The 21960-nt window shown below is 54.0% G+C and overlaps 2 protein-coding genes across 3 annotated transcripts; one reads left to right on the forward strand and one right to left on the reverse strand.

Moving 5' to 3' along the window:
• Window positions 1–543: 543 nt before the first annotated feature.
• On the reverse strand, window positions 544–13063 carry SF3A1 (splicing factor 3a subunit 1). Its single transcript, XM_080365866.1, has 16 exons — window positions 12929–13063; window positions 11406–11518; window positions 10255–10459; window positions 9169–9426; window positions 8642–8716; window positions 7787–7937; window positions 7131–7324; window positions 6391–6508; window positions 6107–6292; window positions 5621–5742; window positions 5223–5465; window positions 4225–4435; window positions 3277–3431; window positions 2345–2446; window positions 2173–2244; window positions 544–1255 (listed from the first exon to the last, which is right to left on the reverse strand). The coding sequence occupies exons 1-16, from the start codon at window positions 12992–12994 to the stop codon at window positions 1154–1156; spliced, it is 2373 nt and encodes a 790-aa protein (XP_080221992.1). The 5' UTR covers window positions 12995–13063; the 3' UTR covers window positions 544–1153.
• Window positions 12993–21860, forward strand: CCDC157 (coiled-coil domain containing 157; the record flags this gene model as incomplete). 2 transcript variants are annotated; one of them, XM_080365798.1, is made up of 9 exons in its annotated part: window positions 12993–13651; window positions 14485–14656; window positions 15581–16196; window positions 16300–16694; window positions 16847–17014; window positions 17575–17743; window positions 18221–18357; window positions 20593–20654; window positions 20732–21860. In XM_080365798.1, 9 exons carry the CDS (start codon window positions 12993–12995, stop codon window positions 21036–21038), a joined length of 2685 nt encoding a protein of 894 aa, XP_080221924.1. In that variant the 3' UTR covers window positions 21039–21860. The 2 variants fall into 2 exon arrangements, with proteins under 2 accessions (XP_080221924.1, XP_080221925.1); XM_080365799.1 differs by lacking the exons at window positions 20593–20654; window positions 20732–21860 and adding exons at window positions 19397–19458; window positions 19536–19959.
• Between the last annotated feature and the right edge of the window lie 100 nt (window positions 21861–21960).

The raw sequence follows: 21960 nt of genomic DNA on the forward strand, positions 1-21960 counted from the left end.
AAAAAAAAAAAAAAAAAAAAAGGTGTATTAAAATAAATCCATGGCTTTGGGTTTTCCCAAAAGAACAGAGGTACCCAAATCAGACACCCACCTCCTCCTTGGCACCCAGTTCTCTCTGTTGCTTAACTTTACTCTGTGTTATATTTCTATCCAACTGCAACACAGCTCTGACTGAAGGAATAATCTCTTTTCCAGACCTACATGCTCTCCAGAACCAAAAAGATGCCATCTGCATGATATGAAGTGTAAAAAACATTTTCCAATAACATTCTAAGTTCAAAGTCATCTTTCTGTCCCCAAATAGACATAAGCATTTGTATATACACACGTTATTTCCACGAATAACTTTAGCACCAGGCAAATTTTAAGAAAACCTTTTTGTTGCAGCCTTTCCTAGAAATTAAAAGGACTTCCTATAGTAAACTGCTTAATTACAAAACCCCATTGTTATTTCCCCACAATGCAGCCAAGTGCTCTGAAGCCAGGCACACATCCATCTAAAAAACCTAAACCCCAAAGAAAGAGAGCCGCAACAGACAGAACCCCACACTGAGATGCATGTTTATTAAAACAAATCACAGGCTGCACAGAAGCATGAAGCAGTTTAGCAAGCACAGACCCAGATCTCCTTTATCGCAGGGAACAGTCACGTACACTCATGCTAAGGGAGGATAAATTTCCAAGTCAGGGTCAGTGCAAGAGGCTCTTGCAGATAGATCCAAGACAGAAAAAGAACACGGGGCTCAATGAGCATGTTAAGAAGGAAGAAGTTTTCAATTAGAAAAAGGTTAAATGAAGCAGCAAGCACTGCAGTTGGACAGATGATGTTCTTGGTCAGTGCAAATCCCTCAAAGATGGATCTAGACTAAGCTGGGCATGACCTCAAAATGTTGCTTCATGAGGGAATTCAGCAGAGGGCTGCCGAGTACTTGATCAAAGCATCAATCACTAACAGACTGCTGCAGTTATATACTAGGTCACTACATTTACACATGTCAGGGCTCTATCAACTCCCCCTCTCAGCAGCCACCCAAACACAGTCTCTCTTTTCAAACTAGAGCTGGCAGTAGCCCCTAAAAGGCTGGGGGATTGGAAGGGTTGGGGTTACACAAGTGACAACGCAGTCACATTCTGTTTCTGGGCTCCACACCTCCTATTTCTTTCTGCCTCCTCTTTCTTTGAGTGCCAGGTGAATCAGAGAGCCACTTGTCATGTTGTAATACGCCAGGGAGTTCGAATCCTTGATGAAGATGCCCTGAGTGGAAGAGAAAAAAACCCAAAACAGCAGTCACAGCAGAAATCTTAATGCTCCCTTCCCACAAAACCCACACAGAGGAAAGCCTCCTGGCTATACTCTCAGAGCAGCGTGATGACAGAAGGCCAAAGGCTTTGAAAAACCCCGGCGACACCCCAGTGTCTCAGAAGACGAGCATCGAAGAAGGTGGGTATGCTGGGAATGATGCTAGAGTACAAATACACAATTTGTACTTCAAATCTCTACAAACATATAAAGACAGTCACCACAACAAGTGAAGTTATTTAGGTGGGGGAAAAGTGGAGCCTTTTTTTTTTCCTCCTGAAAAACAGTTAAGCTTCCTTTCTCGCTAAGGGTTAACAGAGTATCCACCCATAGATGGAACTCCTGGGGAGATAAGTGCACAAAGTTCACTGCTTAGGCAGCAGGTTGTGCCTGTTCACATGCACAACTGGGAACAAGTCACTAAAAAGGAATGGTGCCTTTCTGATAGCTCCAGTCTTGAGAGGAAGAAAGACCTCTTCCCTTCCATGTTTTGGAGAAAGTCTTTTCAGAGCTGCCAAGGTTTCAAGGTACTCTCGCCCACCTTCCAGAGCACATACGACAGATCAGCAGAAGCAGACTGCTGCGTTTCAATGTCAAAAAATCCCAATAAAATAACAGGCTGATTTCAGAGAAAGCAATCAAGCTTATAGGACTTCTCTGCAGCAGCAGCAGTCACCAATGCCACCTATTAAAGCCCTGTCCGGCTGTCACAGTGTGCAGCTCTGTAACCAAGTGTGCTGTACAGACAGGAGAAACATTCCCTCTGCTCTTCCCAGTATCTCAGTAGGTACAGCGCAACTTTTTCTTGTAAAAAGTCAAGTTTGTGTGTGAGAAAGCACTGAAATAACAGCATTTGAAGGGCTTATACCCACCTCGTACTGCAGCTTCTGTTTCCCAGCTGGCATCCCTGTGGCCTCATGGATCTTAACCTTTATAACAGACACCTAGGAAGAATCAAACGAGCTTTCTCAGGCTTTTTTCCCCCACTGTGCAGATGGCCAGCACTGCAAGAGGGGGTAGAACCCAAGTTAATCAGCTACATGCCTGGTCTGAGAGCGGCAGGGTGAACACCAACACTTGGCCATTCAGCTTCCATTCTGTCTTGTCCTGCATGTTGGGAACCTGGACTTTGACCGTGACCGGACCCTAAAGGAAACAAAGATAAAGTCTCTTACAGGCAAGGAGGCTCAGGACTACGATAAAAGAGCAGCAGACAAATTATTTATAGACACAGAGTGGCGGTTATTTGTTTCCAAAACTAGCCAGATATCTCGACTTCTCAGGAAACACACAGAAATGTTATTTGCTTCAACACTGAGAAAGTTACTTCGCCGCTACCAAAATAGAACATTTAGCTGGATTTCTCTCATTTATTCCTCCTTTTGTGTGCCATTCACCAAGCATCACACGCATTCACAGCCTTACAGAGTGAACTGTGAAGCACTAAATAGTACAGCTTCTCTGTGCAGATGCCCAGGAAAAATGTATAGCCTTCTTAAAGGACTTAAAACTCAACCCACAACAACGGCACTCCTCAGGAAAGAATTCAGTTTAACATTTAGTTCATGTTGTTACGGAATATACCACTTTACCATACTATCATGCTGACATTGATACATTAAATCTCCTTGCATCTCCAGCTTAGAAGTCCTCACTTAAAAGATTAGCAGCTTTAGTTCTTCTTTACATTACTATAAACCTACCTCTCACTGCCCTTAATTACAGGAGAGTACCATCTAACTAAACTTCTCCATGTAGTGTTGCATTGCTCTTTCCAGATACGAAGCTGTTCAGTTTGCTCAGGAACGATTATAGGAAGGAGCCATCTCAGAAATTCACTCCCTTGTGAAATACTTCTGCACACCAGCTTCCCTCTGTGTAGTGAGCTGACTTTACATCTCCTTTGGGCAGACGAGGCCAAACAGTCCAGCAAGTCAGGACTCTGGTGTTTCTCAGCAGCCAGCCCACACATGTACCTTGTTCCTGCGCAGAAATTCCTCCTCTGGAATCAGGCTATCTTCACTCTTCAGTTTCTTTGAGACTGGCTCATCCTCCATGGGTGGTGGCGGGTGAACAGGAGGCATTGGCGCAGGGGAAGGAACCGGAGCCACGGGAGGTGCAGGAACAAATGCTGAAATGGGATGGAGGGGACACAACACAACCTGCAGTCATCCACTGAGTATACAGTAGATGCTCCCTTACACAAAAACTCTTAGCAGACCAATAAAGGCTGAAAAAAAATGCCACAATACACAGAGGAAGTTAACAACCAACAGTAACATGCAAACTTCAAAGGTTAAGAGATCTTTCATATTGGGAAACAGTCCAGGAAAAGACAACAAGTGGCATAAGAGCTTCCTGCAGATCTTGCAAAAAAGAAAACGCTCTCAGTTTGGCACACAGCTGTGCCAGCACCTTGATTAAAAAAAATAATTAAAAAAACGAAAAAAAGGAGTAATTGTTTTTTACTGAGTGCTTTTCAATTTAAAAGCATCATAGCACTTAATGCTATGATGTTGTCTGGCCCCTTTCCTTATAGCAGCAACTTTTGGTCCTGCAGCAGCAACTTCTGTAACAAGCTCTAACACCCAGCGAGGTGCTGGCAGTTCCTCTTTACTCTGGTTCCTTTTGGATAGCAGCACAGATTCTTCATCTTCACCTGGGCAGGCTCCCAGGGGCACAGACATAACACAGGTGAGAGAGAATTCTCTGAATTTCATGTTGCAGGAGGAGTCTTGAGCCCCAAAGCAGTACTGCTAGGTAAGTCATATAAAACACCCCAAAATTAACAATGGAACAAGGGCATGCAATCCCAATTACACACCATTATCAGAGGCAAAAAAAGGACAAAAAGACTCAAAGCTCAAGCCCACATTATATAGGAATTAGCTGACAATTAACCAGAAAAAGCTGAAGTGACTGACCTGTCGGTACTATCATGGGAGGCGGGCGGGGGCTCATGATGGGAGGAGCAGAAGGCGGCATGGGGACAACGTTGATGCGTGGGGTATGGATTATTGGTGGCATGGGGGTGGCTATGACAGATCCCGGAGGCAAACGGACCACAGAAGTCATTGGGGGACGAGGCATGACCGGAACTGCAGAAACAACAGCAGCCCGAACAGGAGGGGGCATCTGGAGAGAGAAAGGATTTTTTTTTAGCAGGAATGCTCAGTGCTGTTCACAGTCCTGATTAAAATAACCAGAGAAATGCACCAGGGATTTCTGCTGGCCAAAGGCTCGCTGGAAACCATAGCGGGCCCGCTGTATGGCCAGCGCAAGCTGCCTGTAGACCGGCACAGAAACCTCATTAATAGATTAAACTAATTAAACTGTTCTTCTTTCCCTCACCACTCAGGTAATCAAGACCACAAGCCACTGTAGTGGTCTGACCCCAGCTGAATGCCAAGTACCCACCAAAACTGCTCTCTCTCTCACCTCTTTGTAGTCAAACCACTACAGCCGCTTAGAAATCTTTGAGGAGGAGCTATTTCAGCGTCACTAGCAGAACCCTTGGGGCAGGGACACTGGGCAGTGAGTCACCTGTGAACATTTCTTATCTATGGCTACTTTTGTTCTGTATCACACATTTTTGTACCTAAAAATGCCCCCACCCATTCCTTTGTTAGCTATACTCTCTTCTTCCAAGATTTCACTGCCTGGGTTCTCCCTCTGCCCAGCTGATCAAGTCTTTTTGGCATCTCTCAGGGCAAAAAAAAACTTCACCCAAGTCTCATTTTCCATTTTTAACAGCAAGTTCAATAGGGTTCCTCTGATGTTTCCAAATAACTCTTAAACCACAAACTTCATGCAAAAGCTGCTTCTAGGCCAAACCTGCTGTTATAACCCTTGACCTTCACTAGGACTCCCTTCTAACTAGCTACGGCCACAGTAATTTGCTTTTGGAAGCCCAAACACTCACTGTGGGTGGACGAGGCACAGATGTAATAGGCTGAGCACTAGCTGGGGGATTTGACGCTGATGAAGGAGGTGGTGGCTGGGGCATTTCATTGGGCTTGCTGGGACCGATCTTCTCCTTGCTGTCATCCTCTGGCACCAGTCCCTTGGCCTTATGGATAGCTTCAATTTGCTCTTGGAGAGTAATATTGGCCTGAGCAGCTTGTTGTGTGCGGGCCATGCTGCCTGAATGGCCATCCCAGGTCACCTGAGAGGAAAAAAATAAATCAAAATAACCCAGGCTGCCCAGACTGCAATGTGAGCAACTTTACAGCAAGAGCAAAGTTCAAAAGACTCCCATCTCTCTCAGCATTCGTAATACTACAGGAACCTACTAAAAAAACCCACAGTTTTCACTCTTACCTTTTCCTCTGGTTTCTGGATTTCTTCTTCTCCAATCTTTTTACCAATGGCAGTCTCTTCTACACCGAAGATATCAGTACGGCGCTCTGCCAGCTGCTTCAAGCTGCTTTCAATATCCAAACCTGCAAGTAAAAAGAGAAATTCTTATCTCAAGTGATTTAACTAAACATGATTAAGCCTCTGTTAAAGATAGTTAAATTTTTTGGTACCTAATGGCTAAGTGCTGCTCTTTTCAGAAAGAGACCACAACCAATGGCTGGTCAGCAGCAGTTAATGCTCTTTGCCTTTAACTTCATAAAAGGCTCCAACATACTAATGACAAATGCAGCCACATAATCAGCACACTAAGGACTCTCTACAGAAAATTACATTTAAGAGGGTCCTTATTGCTGGGATCTGGCGGTGGTGGTGAGGGGGTGTGCAAAGAGTTCAAAGAACTCATCTAGCAACTGCATTTTGCAAGCCATGTCAGACACTCAAGCTGACCTGGGGCATAGACCTCATCATCACTCTGCTTTTCACGGATGGATCGATCACGCTGCTCCAACCATCGAGGATCCAGGAGACCAATTCGCATATGTTCTTGCATTTTACTGGCAGGAATTTTCTCCCCAGTGATGGGGGAAACAAGATATTCATCTGGAGCCGGTGCGGGCGGTAATGGTTTTGAGGCTAGAAAAACAAAACCACACTGTTGATGCAGCCCAGAAACAAATGTTTTTGTGATTATTCAGGAAGAAAAAAAGTTTGTCTTCACCAGCCTGATTTACCTTTGGGATCATAATCTTTCCGCACAATGACCTGATCTGGTGTGGGAGGAAGAGGTGGTGGCATCGGGGTTTCTGGGGGAGGAGGAACCTTCTGACCTTCATCTTCATCATCTGAGCCCTTATTAAAAAAACAAACAAACAAACAAACAATCAAGCACCAAGTTCCAGTAGTCTAATATCCACATACACGATTTGAGAAAGGCATAAAAATCATGGGCAGTGCTGGACGAACTCATTATGCAGCTTCAAAGCAACAGAGCTTTTGCCTCTGGACACCTATGCTACAGTGGTTCCTCTGGATAACCATGATTCAGAAATTCAGTGGATCCCTGAAGAGGAAGCAAGTACTCCTCAGCTTCCACATTACCACAGCATGGCAAGCAGGGTTAACCACGTTCTTGTTCCTTGTTACTAGAAAAGCAGCTTACATACAACGGGTAGAGAAAGAGTCTAAAATGAGTCATCTTTCAGTGTTCCAGTCTCTGTGCAGAAGAAAGCTCAAAAGGCTTGATCACAGAAATATAAAATCCACATCAACTGGTGACAAAATTACTGGATTTCTCTCTTGGAAATTGTATTGTCACAGAAAACAATAAAATACCATATTCCAGCAGAAACAGGTTGTTTTGAAATTTCCTTCTGATAGAATTTCAATTTCCTCAAGAAACTGAAAATGAAGAGCTCATAGATCACACAAACTTTATGGGAGAAAAGGAAAGCTGATTCTATTAGCTGGTTACCTCATCCATATCCTGCACTTGTGTGTCTTGATCCAACTGGGCTGGAGGCTCATCTGTTTTCTCTTGCTTTTCATCTTCCTCATCTGACTCCACCTCCATCTCTACCTCCTCACTTTCCCCAAACTTCTCATAACGCTCCTGGATCAGGATTCGAGCTCCCAGCTCTTCTGGAGTAGTGGGAGGAGGGAAATTCCCTACAACACAGAAAAGACAGCTTCTGTTTCTCTATCTCATTTCCTTGCTCAATGCAGAGACAGAAATAACAGTTTCTTGAATGAAAAGCAGTTTCTTTACAAAGCAGTGGCATCAAAATCTCCTGGGAACTAGGGTATATAGAACGGAATGGATGGGAGTCTACACAGAGCAACATCAGCATGACACATGAAAGTACTAGTAGAAAGTGGGACAAGTTCTACTGTCCTGGCGGAAGTGGAAAAGTAGACACTAGTGCAGTCCTGGACTTTGTTCAAGAATGTTCAGAGACTCTGGAAAAAAGCAAAACAGCCCTGCACACTGTCACTAGAAGGCTTTCCCCTTCATCTCTGAAGGATATGCAGCTGTAAACCCCAATGTCTTCCAAAAATATCATTTCAGGACATGGCCCCTACTCAAAGGGAGCAGAGTTTCACTGAGGCTGCAACACTTAACTTCAGTACCTTGCTCACTGGGCTGAAAGTCAACTGTTTCCACAACCACAAAGTCATGCCAATCAATCTGGGCATAAGCAACACGCTCCTTTTCCTTCTCCTCCTCTTCCTTCTTTCTCTCTCGCTCCTGGAACTTCGCCCACTCCACTCTGTAATACACCTGCACAAGCAGACGGAAAGCACGCACCAAATGTCAGACAAGAAACACATCAGAGTCATCTCTACCAAACCTTTCAGGGCAGTTACACAAGCACTACTTCAGAGGCCTGACACGACAAAGAAATATTTGTATTTCATTTAGAAATTATAAGTTTGCCTATTGAGTAAAGAACGTACTGCACCAGCTTTGTAAAGTGGCTTTCTAAAGCTGGAACTGCAGACTTCTTGAGCCAAGACCAAGCCATCCAGGGGATGACATGACTCAGGTATCATTGAAGATTCACAGCCAGCAAAAAATTCACACACTTTATATTACAGTCCTGTAATGCCACCTTTCCAAAGCAAAAGCAGTCTTCATGACAAAGACAGAAGTCAAAGTCATAACAAACAGCTTGGAAGGACTGTAAGTGACTGAGGTGTCACAGAGAAATTGTCTGAGGAAAACATTCTACTTCGTATAGCACTTGGAAATGGTGTCAGGCAGTATCTAAGGCTCCATGCTGCTACAGCTACCCCAATATGGACACTAGCTAGTAGTTTAAAGGCAAGCTTGAGTACTCCGTATGCAAGTGAGTACAGGGGACATCCAGTTTCTTCTCTGTACGTTCAGTACTTGCTGCCAGTAAGTCAGAAACACGGAAAGAGAAAAAAATTCAAAACATGACAGAAACGCTTCAGCAATTCTGCAGATTTTTCATGTGATACCTGATCTAGGACTTCCTTGGGATTTTCAGCCTCTTTCTTGAGTTTGAGGAGTAAGCCCTTCGGTGGGATCAAGATCTGAAACATAATTTGCATGTCAGTTGGTGACAATTCTTTTTGCCAAAGCCTCCTTGACAGCAATTACTGTCCTTCCACACTGACAAAAATACCAGACCTCTGGGGCTGCATTCCATTTATTCTGTCACAACCCTTTTATTACTTATTGCTCCTACTTGCACTTAAAAATATGCACTCTTTGCTTTCCAACTACCCTCCATATTTTAAACCTCACAATTTTTACTTGTATTAGAGTAGCACCTGGTACTTGTAAATAAGAGCCCACTGTGTTCAGTGCTGAATGTTGCCAACAATGTACGAGACATCCGTTCTAGTTAAAGAGCAAGATTTAAAGGGTGTGCTCCTGCACCTGCACAGATTCCTACTCTGGCTGTATTTTAGGGCTTCAGTAGTCTTCAAAACCGAATACTGCATGGAAGGAATCAACCTGACAGGTAAATTGCCAAGAGTACCTTTGTGTACTGTTCAACAAGCTTAGTGAAGTAGTTAAAGAGACTGTGCTGGGGGCGAAGGAAATCAAACTGGTAGTTCCTCTGCTCTTTCTGCATCAGCTGAGTCAAGAACTGCCGCCCGTTCCGAGCCACGAACTGCGCTGTTAGCTTCACCACATCCAAGTCAAAGGCTGAGATTGAGGGAGGATCTGCAATGAACTCGAACTCCGGAGGTGGCTCTTTCGGAACAACTGTCTCCTGGATGACCTGGGCCTGCACCTGCAGAGCAGAACAGAGACAGCTCAGTGACTGCCCTCAGGAAAATGTTACCAGACACTTGGGAGAACCCATTTTTCCTTCAGCTGCTGCAGGAAAGCAACACCAATCTAGATATCCCAGCAGCTGCAAGAAGGAGAAAAATCAGTACCTCAGGGTATACCTGGACACCTCTATCTAGGCCTACTATAAACAAAACCGTTGCTCCAACCGCTAACAAAATCAGCACCGAGCAGGACTTCACTACAGTCCTCCAGGACAGCCAATACCACACAGCGTGAGTGCTGGCCCTGCAAAGCCCATAAAAGACTCCGATTTGGTCAGTGCCCTTTTTCCATCTGGTATGTATAAAAGCACAGCTGAACAAGACTAGCAACATTTTGTACTCCACGTTTTAAGGGAAAGTTGATCCTTCTGGCAGAAAAAAAGGGAAACATTTCCACAAAGCAGTGCAAGCAACAAACCCAAACTGAGCTCCAAGGGATTCTACAGGCTTGCCTGTGGCAGCAGTCCTATACTCGTACATCCAAGCAATCCCTTGTGTAGCGAAGTACCCTATCAGTCAATACTCAACTAAATGTAATTAAACTGGACCAAGCAGAGTAATAAACTGGCTCTTTCACACACGAGTTACCAGCAACTGGGGCATGCATATCTGCATCGAAACAAAGTCCCAGGCACTGAGCTCCAAGCCTCACTGTGCTGCCTTTTTTGCAAATGTAACACTAACTCCTTCGTCTGTCTTGTCTTTCAGAGCCCCTGCTTAACATCAGGCTGTGACACAACCAGTTAGAAGCCAGGTTCTCAAAGCAAGTGAACAGGAATACTTGCCTTCTGTGGAAGCTGCTGCTGAGCACTTTGCTGCTGTTGCATAACCTTGGGAATAGCAGCTGAGGGCTCCTGTGCTTTACCCTCTTTGAACTCGCTGACTTTGTGCCGGTAGTATGCATGGTAAGGATCATTAGGATTCAAGAAATTGAACTTAGGGTTATTTATTTCATTTTGACGAATTCGAGCTTCAAATTCTGGACCATTTCTGGGGAGGAAAAAGATAAAATTGCTTAGGTGAATGGGCATCAACTCAAGCGTAAATGTCTGCTTCTTTCATAGGCAGATGTGTTGATGCATCAGCCCTTCAGATGACGATTTTCTCTCTTACGTGGAGGGAGTTCACCTCTAAGCAACTCACAACTAATCTCTGTGTACAGCTGGCTGCATGTACAGCTTAAAGGCATTTGTCCTAATTTAGTCTGTAACACTTCACAGTGAACATTTCTTAAGGCAGCTACAAATTCACTCACAAGCATTCCACAATTCTCATCTGGCTACATACAAACAAGAGGCCATTTACTAGATCGACAGGTTATCGGATGAAGTTTACAAGTTCCTCACTAGATCGATTTTATTTGCTCTATTAAGAGCCTTCTAAAGTTAGTTTCATTTCCAGAAAGTTCATCTAAGGAAAAAAGTAGGTACTGATCACACCAGAGTGCTTTCAGACTCTTCCCCTAAATTGGACAACTATACTCATGCTAATCAATCTGCTATAGTCAACATGAGGAAACAGTCCCATACCCATCACAAGCAGCTCATCTATCCTGAGATGATCAGACTGCTTTCTGGAGGTACACGCTCCTCTCCCTCGGGCTATCATGGGAGAAGGAGATGACTGAGGCTTGGACAAATGCACATCCCAGCCGCTGGCACAGTCTAGCAAGCTGTACACAGAAAGATTTTGCCAACAATTTGATTTTATCTACTACCACAGTTTTTCTAGCAAAGTGTGTCTTACACCTCTGCAGTAGAATATTGCTATTTCTTTTCCACAGTCTCACTGGTATAGACTCAATCCTTAAAATCCTTCAAGTAAAGCCACAGGACTGTGGCAAAACTGCTTCAGTTTTGGCAGCTGCACAGACATTAGCACTGAAGGGGTAGCACAAAAATCCTAGAAAACGTGAGACAACACCAGTGTTGTTTACCTGGCTACGAAGCTGGCAGTCTTGTCGACAATATTCCTGACCTCTGGAGGAGGGTAAATAATTCCCACCACGGGCTTGGCTGGTGCTGCTTCCTCTTTTGGCTCCTCTTCTGGCTGTAATAAAAATTGTATATACACACATATAGACAGTCTGGTGTACTGCTGCCTCACAACTACAGCAACTATCCAAAAGCTGAAGAGGTGATTGTGGTGTTTGCAATCAGTCAAGATACTAAATTCAAAAAGCCTAAATCAAAGCTGAAAACAAGAGAAGTTACTTCCAAATCATATTAAGTAACATGCTGTGTACCAGCATCAGGGGGTGAAGAACAGCCCTGTGGGCTGCAAACCCTGCCTACGTTTATTTTGGAGGGAGTGAGCTGGAAAATTCATCTCCCTTCTCTCATTTCCTCACCTGCACTGGGAGTAACCATGTTAACAGACCTTAACAACTCTTACCGCTGAGCAGATGTCATATGGTATAGAACATCCCTATGGTCACTTCGGGTCAGCCGTCCTGGCTACCGACATCCCTTCCCAAGAGCATGCCCACCCCCAGAGCCCACTGCCTGGGGGAGGAATGTTGCAGAGATGGCTCCAATGCTGCGGCAGCACTACTCAGCAGTGGTCCAAACACTGGTGCGTTACCAACAGCTTTTCCACTACCAGTAAAAAGCACAGCACCATGAGGACTGCTACGGGGAAACTGAACTCCATCTCAGATGGGCCTCAATCCAGCAAGAAAAGCTGCTCTGAAGGAGAGCAGATCTATGGGAAGCGTTTGTCATCCGAACAGGGAGAGCCTCTGGTACTTCCAAACACTAGCAAACTAGGAGCTCTGCAAAGTCACCAGGGACTCCAGTGTGGGAAACGCTCCAGCCAAACACAACCTTTGCGAAGCAGGTTAAGGGACCACCGCTAGTTTTAGTTTCCATCCCCCTCCCCCCGAACGACACTATCTTGAGGAGCTGAAGGACAAAGCCACACCATGCTCCAGAAGGATCGGTACTGAAGCACGATGCCGGACAGCCTGGCTAACCGTCCCGAGGGAATCACGGCCTTCCTCCCGACGGCCCGAGCCGCGGCACAGCAACCCGGCCCGGCAGCGGGCTCAGCTCCCCGCTCCCCCTTGCCGGGCGGCTGCGCCACGACCCACGGAGCCCAGCCGGGAGGGCCTGCAGCCCCGGCTCCCTGGGAGCGGCGTTCCCGAGTCGGAAAGACCGGGAAAAGCCCCGAGAGAGAACAGAAACGGAGATGGGGGCGTCCACTCCGCGCCCACGTTCTCACGGCGGGTGAGGAACGCCCCGGTGCAGGCCGAGCGCCGGGAGCTCTGCCGCTAGGCCCGGCCCGGCTCAGCGGGGAGCTGCAGACACTGCCACAACCGGGCCAGCGGGAGAAGCTGAAGGCAAATCGCCCCGGGACCACCCTCCACCGAACCCCGGGACCGGCCTCGGCCGTCTCCCGGACGTGCCCAGGCCCCAGCGCCAAAGGGCCCCGCGTTGCCCCCGCCCGCACGGCCCATACCGGTTTGCTCTCCGCGGGGGGCGCGGGCTGCGCCGGCGGCACGGCTTGCACGGGGCCGGCCGGCATGGTGCTCCCTCGGGGCGGCGGGGAGCGCGTCCCCGCCCGACCGATCGCAGGCCCGGACCGGAGGCAGCCGCAGCAGCCCGCGCGGCGACTCGGGCAAAATGGCGGCCTCTCACCACGCGCTGCGCAGGCGCAGCCGGAAGTGACGCCTTACTGCGCCGCGGGACGGGCGGGCGGCGCTGCGCGCGGGGGGAGGCGGGGCCTGGTGGCGGGAGGCGGGGCCTGGCGGGCGCGCGGCGCCGTTGCCATAGCAGCGCGCGGCCGCGTCCCCGTCGTTGGGTCGGAGCCTCAGCGTCCAGCACAGGCCGCGCACCGGCGCCTCCGCGCCCCGGGGTCCCGCCGCGTCCCCGCCGTCCCCCGGCAGCCGCTGTGCCGCGTCCGAAGCCCCCGGCCCTGCCGCCGCCCCGGCCGCATGGCGCACCTGCTGGGCCACCGCGGCTGCATGGAGAGCCTGCGGGCCGACCTGCGGGACCTGCAGGCCGCCATCGCCGACGTCTCCTCCCGCGCCGGGGCCGTGCGCTTCCCCTCCTGGAAGTTCCCCGACAAAGTGTCCTGCGAGCTGGACCTGGCGGCGCTGCTGGAGCGGTACGGCTACACCGAGGGCGACCCCGCGTTCAGCCAGCACTCGCACGTGGTGCTGCTGGAGCTGCTCATAGACAGGTGAGCGGGCAGGGCCGCCCCGACACCCCTCTCCGCAGCAGCCCCGGCCGCCGCAGACGCTCCTTGCCCCCGCGGGGAAGGGGCTGCTCCCGGCTCCGGCCTGCGCGGCGCGGCCGAGTCTTCCAGGGGCTTCTTCCCCACGCGCTCCCGTGAGGAGCGGCGTGCCGGCGCCTCGGCCTCGTGCCTTGCGGCTCTGCGCCGAGGCCAGAAAGCTGCCTCCTTGCCCTGCGTGCGGCTCAGAGCCACCAGCACAAATGCTGGCCGCCAAGGAGCAGAGCGAGCCCCTGCTCTGCCTGGGGCACCGGGGCAGGCTCCTTCGTTGCCCCCTTCCCCGCAGACCTCGGAAGCACTCAGGCACAGCTTCACCGGCAGGCCTGGGGGGCAAAAGCGCCTTTGGCAATCAGTCGGGCTGACAGAAAGGCGACGGCTTCATTTGAAAAGATGAGCCGTCCCCGCAGAGCTGCTGGCCTGAACAACGAGGGTTTGATTTCGGCGGCGCGGATGCCCCAGGTCTTTCGGGAGACCTTAACTATAGCCTCTCAGAAGTGGCTAGCTGCAAGCAGCCTGCAGGTCCCGGGGCCCGGCAGCTGCGGGAGGGATTTCACCCCACCAAACACTGCTCTGTGGAGATATTCGGGCCTGGGAGGGGTCACTGGAGCACTGACATCCACCCTCCTTTCGCAAACACTCTTTGTCCGGGGGAGGGGGCACAACCTCCTTGCCTCTGCGCTGGCCCTTCAGGCTCACTGCGCTCCTAAACACCGAGGGAGGGCCCTTTCCCTGTTACAAAGACTCCATTGCTCTAAGCTGTGCGTTTTTTTCTCTCAAAAAAGACTGCTGCTGCTGCTCCAGACCTTCACGGGCTATGCAGAAAACCTGCTCAGCGAGCAAGCCACCCCCCTGCCACAGGCCGTGGGGCCCTGCATGTCTGCGGGGCGCACGGCAAGGAGATACTGGCACAGCATGCTGAAACTGGGGGCCTTCCACCGGCAACTCCTGGACGAGGTGGGACATCTGGGGGCCCTGACCCCCCACCGGCTGAGTGCGGGGCTCGCGGAAATGGCCCTTGCCTCACCCCCAGGGCACGGTCCCTCTCTGGGATGCCCCATGACGTGCGCAGTGGCTGAGCCAGACCTGTGCCCACCTCATGACCCTCCAAGTGCTGACCCATGTGTCAGACTGGACACATCCGTCCCGCACTGTCCCCCGGGATGGCCCGAGTCCCTTCCCCCTCCTCTAAGCACCGCTCCCAGCCCTGCCACCCAATGGATGCATCCCCTTCCAGGCCTCCACCAGCATCTCGGCACGGGTGAGCTTGGCCGCCTTTGTTGCTTGGAGAAATGTTCTCCTCCTGCCAAAATGCTGCCCCTGTAGCTCTGCCCGCCCCACGCTTTGTGGGGCTGAGCTGGCTGAAATCAGTGACGTAATCTGTGGCAAGAACATTATGCCACTCCCCTACATTTCCCCCCACCCCCAAAGACCGTCCTCCTGGAAAAGTCTCACAATAATTCATCTGGCATGACCAGGAGGCAGCGCAGGAGGTGCGAAAGAAGGGGCAGTCACAAGAAGGGGAGCCGGCGTGAAACCCTGGCTCCGCTAAAGTAGCGGTGGCTGGAAAGCTGCCCGGCAGCTTGTAAAAATTCAGTTCCTCTGTGCCCTGCGTCGCGGAGTAGGAAACAAATTCATTTTGCTTGTTAGCGACACGCTTTGGTTGCAACGGGGCACAGCGAAGAGGGAAGCTGCACTCTTGGCAGCTGTCCTCCTCCAAGCTCTGGGGACTTCTCCCAAGAAAAGGGCTCGCTGGCCTCATTGCCCCTTGGCTGCACTGACATCCCATCCCCCAGTTTCACATCTCTGTTTGGGCTCTCACGAACCATTTGCAGCCAGCTCTGATCTGGGCCCTGGCTTTATTCCGTCTCTCTCCACCAGCGTCTGCAGTTGGGAGCCTCCTCAGAAGTTGGCCGCTCCACCTCTCAGTGCCCACCGTCAAGTGTCCCTGCCCCAGGCAGCAGCGGCTCAGGCAGCCCCGTGCCCAGGGCTGCCCGCAGCATGGCCGAGAGCAGCCGCAGCATCTCCACCCAGACAACTCGCTCGTTTCTGGAACCCTGCGCCACCTGTGCCAGCGCCCAGGCCAGCCTGCGCGAGGTCGGCCAAACCATCAGCAGCATCTGCCAGAGCCAGAACATCCCCTCGGCTCTCAGCAGGTTCCAGGAGCTGGTGGACAACAGCACCGGGAGAAGGACCCTCTCTGCAAGGGATGTGAGCTGCTGGGCCTCCGAGCAGAGCAAGGACCTCTCCCGCATCAGCAAACACCTGCAGACGCTCCTGCAGCAGGTCAGCCCTCTGAAGGCTCAGCTGGAAGACTCCGAGAAGCAGAGGGATGAGCTGCAGAAGCAGGTTGAGGACATTTCCAAGTCGCTCCAGGCAGAGAAGAAGCGCCGAGCGCAGCAGAGGAAGGAGGCTGAGCAGAGCGCAAAAGCGAAGAGGGAAGAGCATTTAGCGGCTGTAGCCAGGCTGGAGCGGGACAAGGACGAGCTACGGAGAGGTACAGCGCTGTTCCTGGCAGCCCCTCGCAGGCCATTTGCTGCCCCTCGCTTTAGTGTCCTTGGAGGAGCTGCTGAGCGAGTGGAGTTTTTGTGCTGCTGTAGGGGCTGCTGTGCTGGAAGAGCGACTCTCCGCCTTACAGGAGGAGCTGGCTGTGAAGCGGGCTGCTGTGCAGGAGCTGGGTAAGGACGCCTGGTCCCCCTGGCCAGGGCCCGTGGAGGGCGTGGGGCCCCCTGAGGACACCTCCTCTGGGTGGGAGCTTCTCCCCGTCCTGCCCAGCCTGGGCCAAAGGTGCCGTGTCTCCCCAGAGGGCACCAAGTCGACCCTGCGGGAGGAGCTGAGGAGCGCCACGGTGGCCAGGAGCCGGGTGATGGAGCTGGAGGAGAAGGTGCAGCTGCTCAGCGGCGAGCGGGAGAGGCTGGGCCAGGAGCTGAGCGCCACCAGCACCCAGCTGGGGAAGGAGAAGGCTAAAGTGGAGAGCATCCTGAGGCACGAGGAGGTATGGCGGGGCCCGCTCCCCGCTGGAGCTGCTCTGCAGCCCCGCAGCACGCTGTGGGAGTGGGCCGAGCCGGTGGGTGCTGCTGCCCAGTGCAGGGGCAGCGGCGAGCGGGTGCAGCAGCAGCCCCACGCAGGCTCGCCTGCCCTGTCCAGTCCCTGCAGGCCAAGCAGAGGGTGCTGATGCAGCACGTCGACTGGCTGGACCAGCAGCGTGAGGTGCTGGAAGCCAGCCTGGGAGAGGCCAAGGAGGACAAGGCCAGGCTGGCAGAGCAGCTGGAGGAGAGCCAGGAGCAGAGCAGGCAACAGCTACGGACGCAGCAGGTCAGCGCTGGCCCCCAGCGTGCGGCAGGCGGCTGCAGGAGCGGGGCTCCTGGGGATGGAGCGGGTGTGGGACACAGCTGTGCCATGGCGTGTCAGGAGCCTCCCGTTGCCCTGTCCCCTGGGACCCGTAGCCAGAGTTTTCCCAGGAGGGGGAGGCAGGCACCTGCTGGGACATGGCCACCCCGCGGGAAAGATCCCTCTCCCTCAGCCCCTGCGCAGACGAGTCTCCGCCGGTTTTCCCTGCGGCCGAGGCAGAGGGGAGCAGTGGGAAGCGACTCCTCAGAGACACTCCCGTGCCTCCAGCGTGCCCGTTCCTGGACACGCAGCGTGCTTCACGGTTGGTGCTATTGCTTCCAACCGACACGGCGAGCTCCCAGGAGAGACCCTGCACATTGTCACTGACCGCTTCCCGCTGTCACGGGACATCCTTCTCACCTAAGGAACGGGAGGAAGCTTTCCTGGGGCTGCGAGTACTCCCATGGGACTCCCCAGATGGGCACCATCCCAAGCTTTGGGAGAGGGCTCAGCAAACCTCACCGTGTCCCTGCTGTGCGGTACAGGAGCTGCTGGACGTGCTGCGGCGGGAGAAGCTGAACCTGGAGCAGTCTGTCTCGGAGCTGCAGGCCAAAGTGTCCGGGCTGGAGGAGCAGGCGCGGGGGATGCAGGAGCGGGAGAGGCTCCTCGTGTTCTTCCCCAAGCTCCATGTCCCAGCTGAAGCGCAGATTGAGAGTAAGCAGCAGGCAGCAGCGCCTGCTTTCTCCACAGTGGGCTTGTGCCTTGAGGGTCTCCCAGAGCTTGCAGGGGATCCTGCCAGCCCCAGCCTCACCGGCAGGATTTGCACAACAGCCTCTGTCCCGCTAACAGCCAGGAAGGGCTGGGGCCATGCACTGTGCTAAGCTGCTTCCACCTTCAAACGCCTCCCTGCGTGGGTGCTGTCCATCCCACCTCTGGGCCAGGAAATCGTGCGGGGCAGCGGCACGGGCACAGCTCTGTTTGCCCTCACGGTTTCAGCTGGCACAGTTGTGGGTCCTGGCTGCCACCTCCCAGGCTGTGCCGGTGCTCCCTGCTTGGGGCAGGCTCCTTTCCAGCGGGCAGCCACCCTGCTTGGCAGGCAGGAGGGTGCTGCCCACCCCTCTGGGCAGGCAGGCAGGCAGCAGCGGGCTGAGCTCTGGTTCCTGCCACAAGGACGTTGCGTTTTGTTTGCAGGCACCGGGAGCTTGACCAAGGACATGGAGAAGCAGATCCAGGCCAACAGCATCCCGGTGGGCGTGCTGGAGCAGAACGCACGGCTCAGGTCTGCGCTACCCAAGCTGAAGGCGGCTGCTGAGCGCGGCGTCCTGAAGGTGAGGCGGCACCCAAGGCAGGGCGAGCTGGGTGCCAGGGGGATAGGGGTGCAGCACTGTCGGGGCACCGTGTAGCCCAAGAGCAGCCCGTGGGCCCTGGCACTGTCCCATATCCTCTGCGGAGCAGTTCCCTGGTTGCACACCCTTGCAGAAAAGGCTCTGGGTAGCCAAAGGCCGTGGGGCATCTTGCACAGCGTCCCCTGCGACTCAGCAGCCGCTTCCCCAGCCTGCCGGGGGGTGAGCTGGACAGAGCTGCCTCCAGAAGGGCACGTAGCTGGACAGGGCTGTGGTCCTTCCCTGTGCCGGGGCCCCAGCTTGCCTTTGGGAGCCAGCCTTGAGGCAGCTGAGCTGGCTGCTCCCAGCTGATGCTTTCCAAGCCAGAGCGACCAAGCCGATGCTGGGCCAGGGCAGCACACGTGGTGCCCGCAGCTGAGAGCTGCCCGGTACACAGGGACAGAGCCAGCCCCGCTGCAGCACGTCCCCTGTGCTGGGCTGCAGCCAGGAGCAGCACACCAGGGTCACTGGCCCCCTGGGAGTGAATGAGGCGGGCAGGGCAGCGCTGGGGCTTGCGCTAACGCTTTGTTGGCTGCTGCTGGAGCAGCCTTTCCTGCCCAGTGAGGGCCACATGCAGCCACAGAGCCAGCCGGGCACGGGGGCTGCTGCAAGGCCCTTCCCCTGGGCCAGCTCCCTCGGCTCAGCCCCGTTAGGTTTTGAGAGGCTCCCTTGGTTTTGGGGTGTGCCTGCCACAGGAGGCCCAGGACCCAGCTCCCTGTGCTGCCAGGAGGTCGCTGTGGTTAAACTCAAGGGGCAGAGGAAAGCTGCTTGGCTCAAGTGCCCGGGGACGGTTCCCAGCTCCTTCACAGATGCCCCGCGGTGCCCACTGTACCACCGTACCGCTGCCACCACCTCGGCGGTGAAGGCCACCCAGGTCAGAGGCCGAGAGCTGTGATGGGAGCTAAATGCGAGGGGGAAATTTCACCCCCTCTTCTCTTCTCTTTTCTCATCTCTTTTCCCTTTTCTCTTCTCTTCTCCTCCCCAGCTCCTCCCGCAGAGCCAGCTGCTGCCCCAGCTCAGCAGCCAGCGCGGCCGGCAGGACGCAGGGTGAGTAGGAACCCAGAGGAAGGGGCCGGGGACCTGCCCTCCTGTTGCTCCCCTCTAACTGCTCACACCGTTCACAGGTGGCCCAGCAGCCGAGGCGGCAGGGACAGCACGGGGCCACAGGGAGATGCAGACAAGGCCCAGCAGCAAGCTCCCAGTGGCCACAGTGCTCCCAGCAGCCAGCAGGCTCTCGGCAGCAAGCCAGCTCCCAGCCGCCGGTGCTTACAGCCACTCTCGGCAGAGCCCACCAGCAAACCTGGACCCTGCCTCTCGCTCCTGGCTACAGGCCTGGTGCCCAGGCCCCCTGGGACAAGGAGAGACAGAGCACGTCCTCCCTCCTCTCGCTGCACCCCTGGCGTCCGCAAATGGTCCCGAGACTAAGGCAGAAACGGGGACCCTGCGCCACCTGCACCAGCCCCGCCACCGTGAGGTCACCCAACCATCAGCAGCATCTGCCAGAGCCAGAACATCCCCTCGGCTCTCAGCAGGTTCCAGGAGCTGGTGGACAACAGCACCGGGAGAAGGACCCTCTCTGCAAGGGATGTGAGCTGCTGGGCCTCCGAGCAGAGCAAGGACCTCTCCCGCATCAGCAAACACCTGCAGACGCTCCTGCAGCAGGTCAGCCCTCTGAAGGCTCAGCTGGAAGACTCCGAGAAGCAGAGGGATGAGCTGCAGAAGCAGGTTGAGGACATTTCCAAGTCGCTCCAGGCAGAGAAGAAGCGCCGAGCGCAGCAGAGGAAGGAGGCTGAGCAGAGCGCAAAAGCGAAGAGGGAAGAGCATTTAGCGGCTGTAGCCAGGCTGGAGCGGGACAAGGACGAGCTACGGAGAGGTACAGCGCTGTTCCTGGCAGCCCCTCGCAGGCCATTTGCTGCCCCCTCGCTTTAGTGTCTTTGGAGGAGCTGCTGAGCGAGTGGAGTTTTTGTGCTGCTGTAGGGGCTGCTGTGCTGGAAGAGCGACTCTCCGCCTTACAGGAGGAGCTGGCTGTGAAGCGGGCTGCTGTGCAGGAGCTGGGTAAGGACGCCTGGTCCCCCTGGCCAGGGCCCGTGGAGGGCGTGGGGCCCCCTGAGGACACCTCATCTGGGAGCTGAACGCGAGGGGGAAATTTCACCCCCTCTTCTCTTCTCTTCTGCTCCCCAGCTCCTCCCGCAGAGCCAGCTGCTGTCCCAGCTCAGCAGCCAGCGCGGCCGGCAGGACGCAGGGTGAGTAGAAACCCAGAGGAAGGGGCCGGGGACCTGCCCTCCTGTTGCTCCCCTCTAACTGCTCACACCGTTCGCAGGCGGCCCAGCAGCCAAGGCGGCAGGGACAGCACGGGGCCACAGGGAGATGCAGACAAGGCCCAGCAGAAGCTCCCAGTGGCCACAGTGCTCCCAGCAGCCAGCAGGCTCCCATCTTCCAGAGGGCTCCCAGTGGCCAGCGGGCTCCCAGAGGCTGGCGCTTACGGCCACTCTCAGCAGAGCCCACCTGCAAGCCCGGGACCCTGCCTCTCGCTCCTGGCTACAGGCCTGGTGCCCAGGCTCTGCGAGACAGGGACAGAGAGAACACATCCTCCCTGCTCTCACCACACCTACGGCCACCACAAATAAATGCTCACAAGTCTAAGGCAGAAATGAAGTGTCCAGTGAGCTCCCACCCTGCCTCACGGGACCTCGTTACATGTTCTTTGTGCCTCACGAAGGTGCAGTCCCTTGGGACACCCTGTCTCTGCCCATCCCGCCGAGACTGCTTGTTGTTGGCGTAGGAAGCCCAGGGAGAGTCCGTGCAGCAGCTCTGCCACGGCTCTGCTTCGAGCCGCCCTCCTTGTGGTGCTTTGCTGTTTCCTGCAGGACTGCAGCATCCAACGAGCCCGTGCGCTTTCCCCCATTGTCCCTCTCCACTGGGCAACGCTGTGGCCCGTGGTAAAGCAGAGAGCGACGGTGCAGGGGACTGCGGGGCGTTTCCTTCTCCCTCCGCGCAGCACCCCCAGGAGAAGCTTTGCTGGAGGAAGCGGGCTGGGGCTGGCTCGGCCCGGCTGCCAGCCAAGGCGCCCACACACACGCAGCCAAGGAGCCCTTGCAGGGGGGAGGGTGGGGAGATGCTCCCTGGGTGTGCGAAGCTGCCCCCACGGAGTTCAGCTGCGCGGGGCCAGGGCTGTTCCTGGGCACAGCTTAGCTGCTGCTGGAGTCCCCAGCGTGGCTCTGAGCATGCTTTCCTGCCTGGCTGCAGCAGCACTTAGCTCGTGCCAGGAGCCGTTCCCAAGAGGTGACTGGGATGTGGCCAGGCTGCTTTGAAGAGGAAGGCAGAGCTGGGCTGGGGATGAGGAGTCCGAGCTGCCCTTAGCTTGCTGGCGCTGGCACAGCCACAGCCTGTGAAAACTGCTCGCCCTGCACTGCCAGCGGCCACGAGTGCCCAGAGGAGCCAGGGACCACCGAGCTGCCCACCCAGGCTGGCCCTCAACTCCCCAGCGACGCTGCCAGCCTCAGAGGGCAGCGGGAGCCGTGTCCCCCCAACACAAGACACGGCAGCCTG

The sequence above is a fragment of the Falco punctatus genome, assembly GCF_963210335.1.
Source record: "Falco punctatus genome assembly, chromosome: 1".
NCBI lineage: Eukaryota > Metazoa > Chordata > Aves > Falconiformes > Falconidae > Falco > Falco punctatus.

Bases quoted from the DNA above. Each gene is read 5' to 3' on its own strand.
- SF3A1 (XM_080365866.1), bottom strand. From the start codon at position 12,994: ATGCCGGCCGGCCCCGTGCAAGCCGTGCCGCCGGCGCAGCCCGCGCCC. The intron at 8,717-9,168 runs GTACTCTTGGCA...ATTATGTTTCAG, and splicing joins TTGTTGAACAGTACACAAAG to ATCTTGATCCCACCGAAGGG. The intron at 5,743-6,106 runs GTCAGCTTGAGT...TTTTACTTGCAG, and splicing joins TGATGAGGTCTATGCCCCAG to GTTTGGATATTGAAAGCAGC.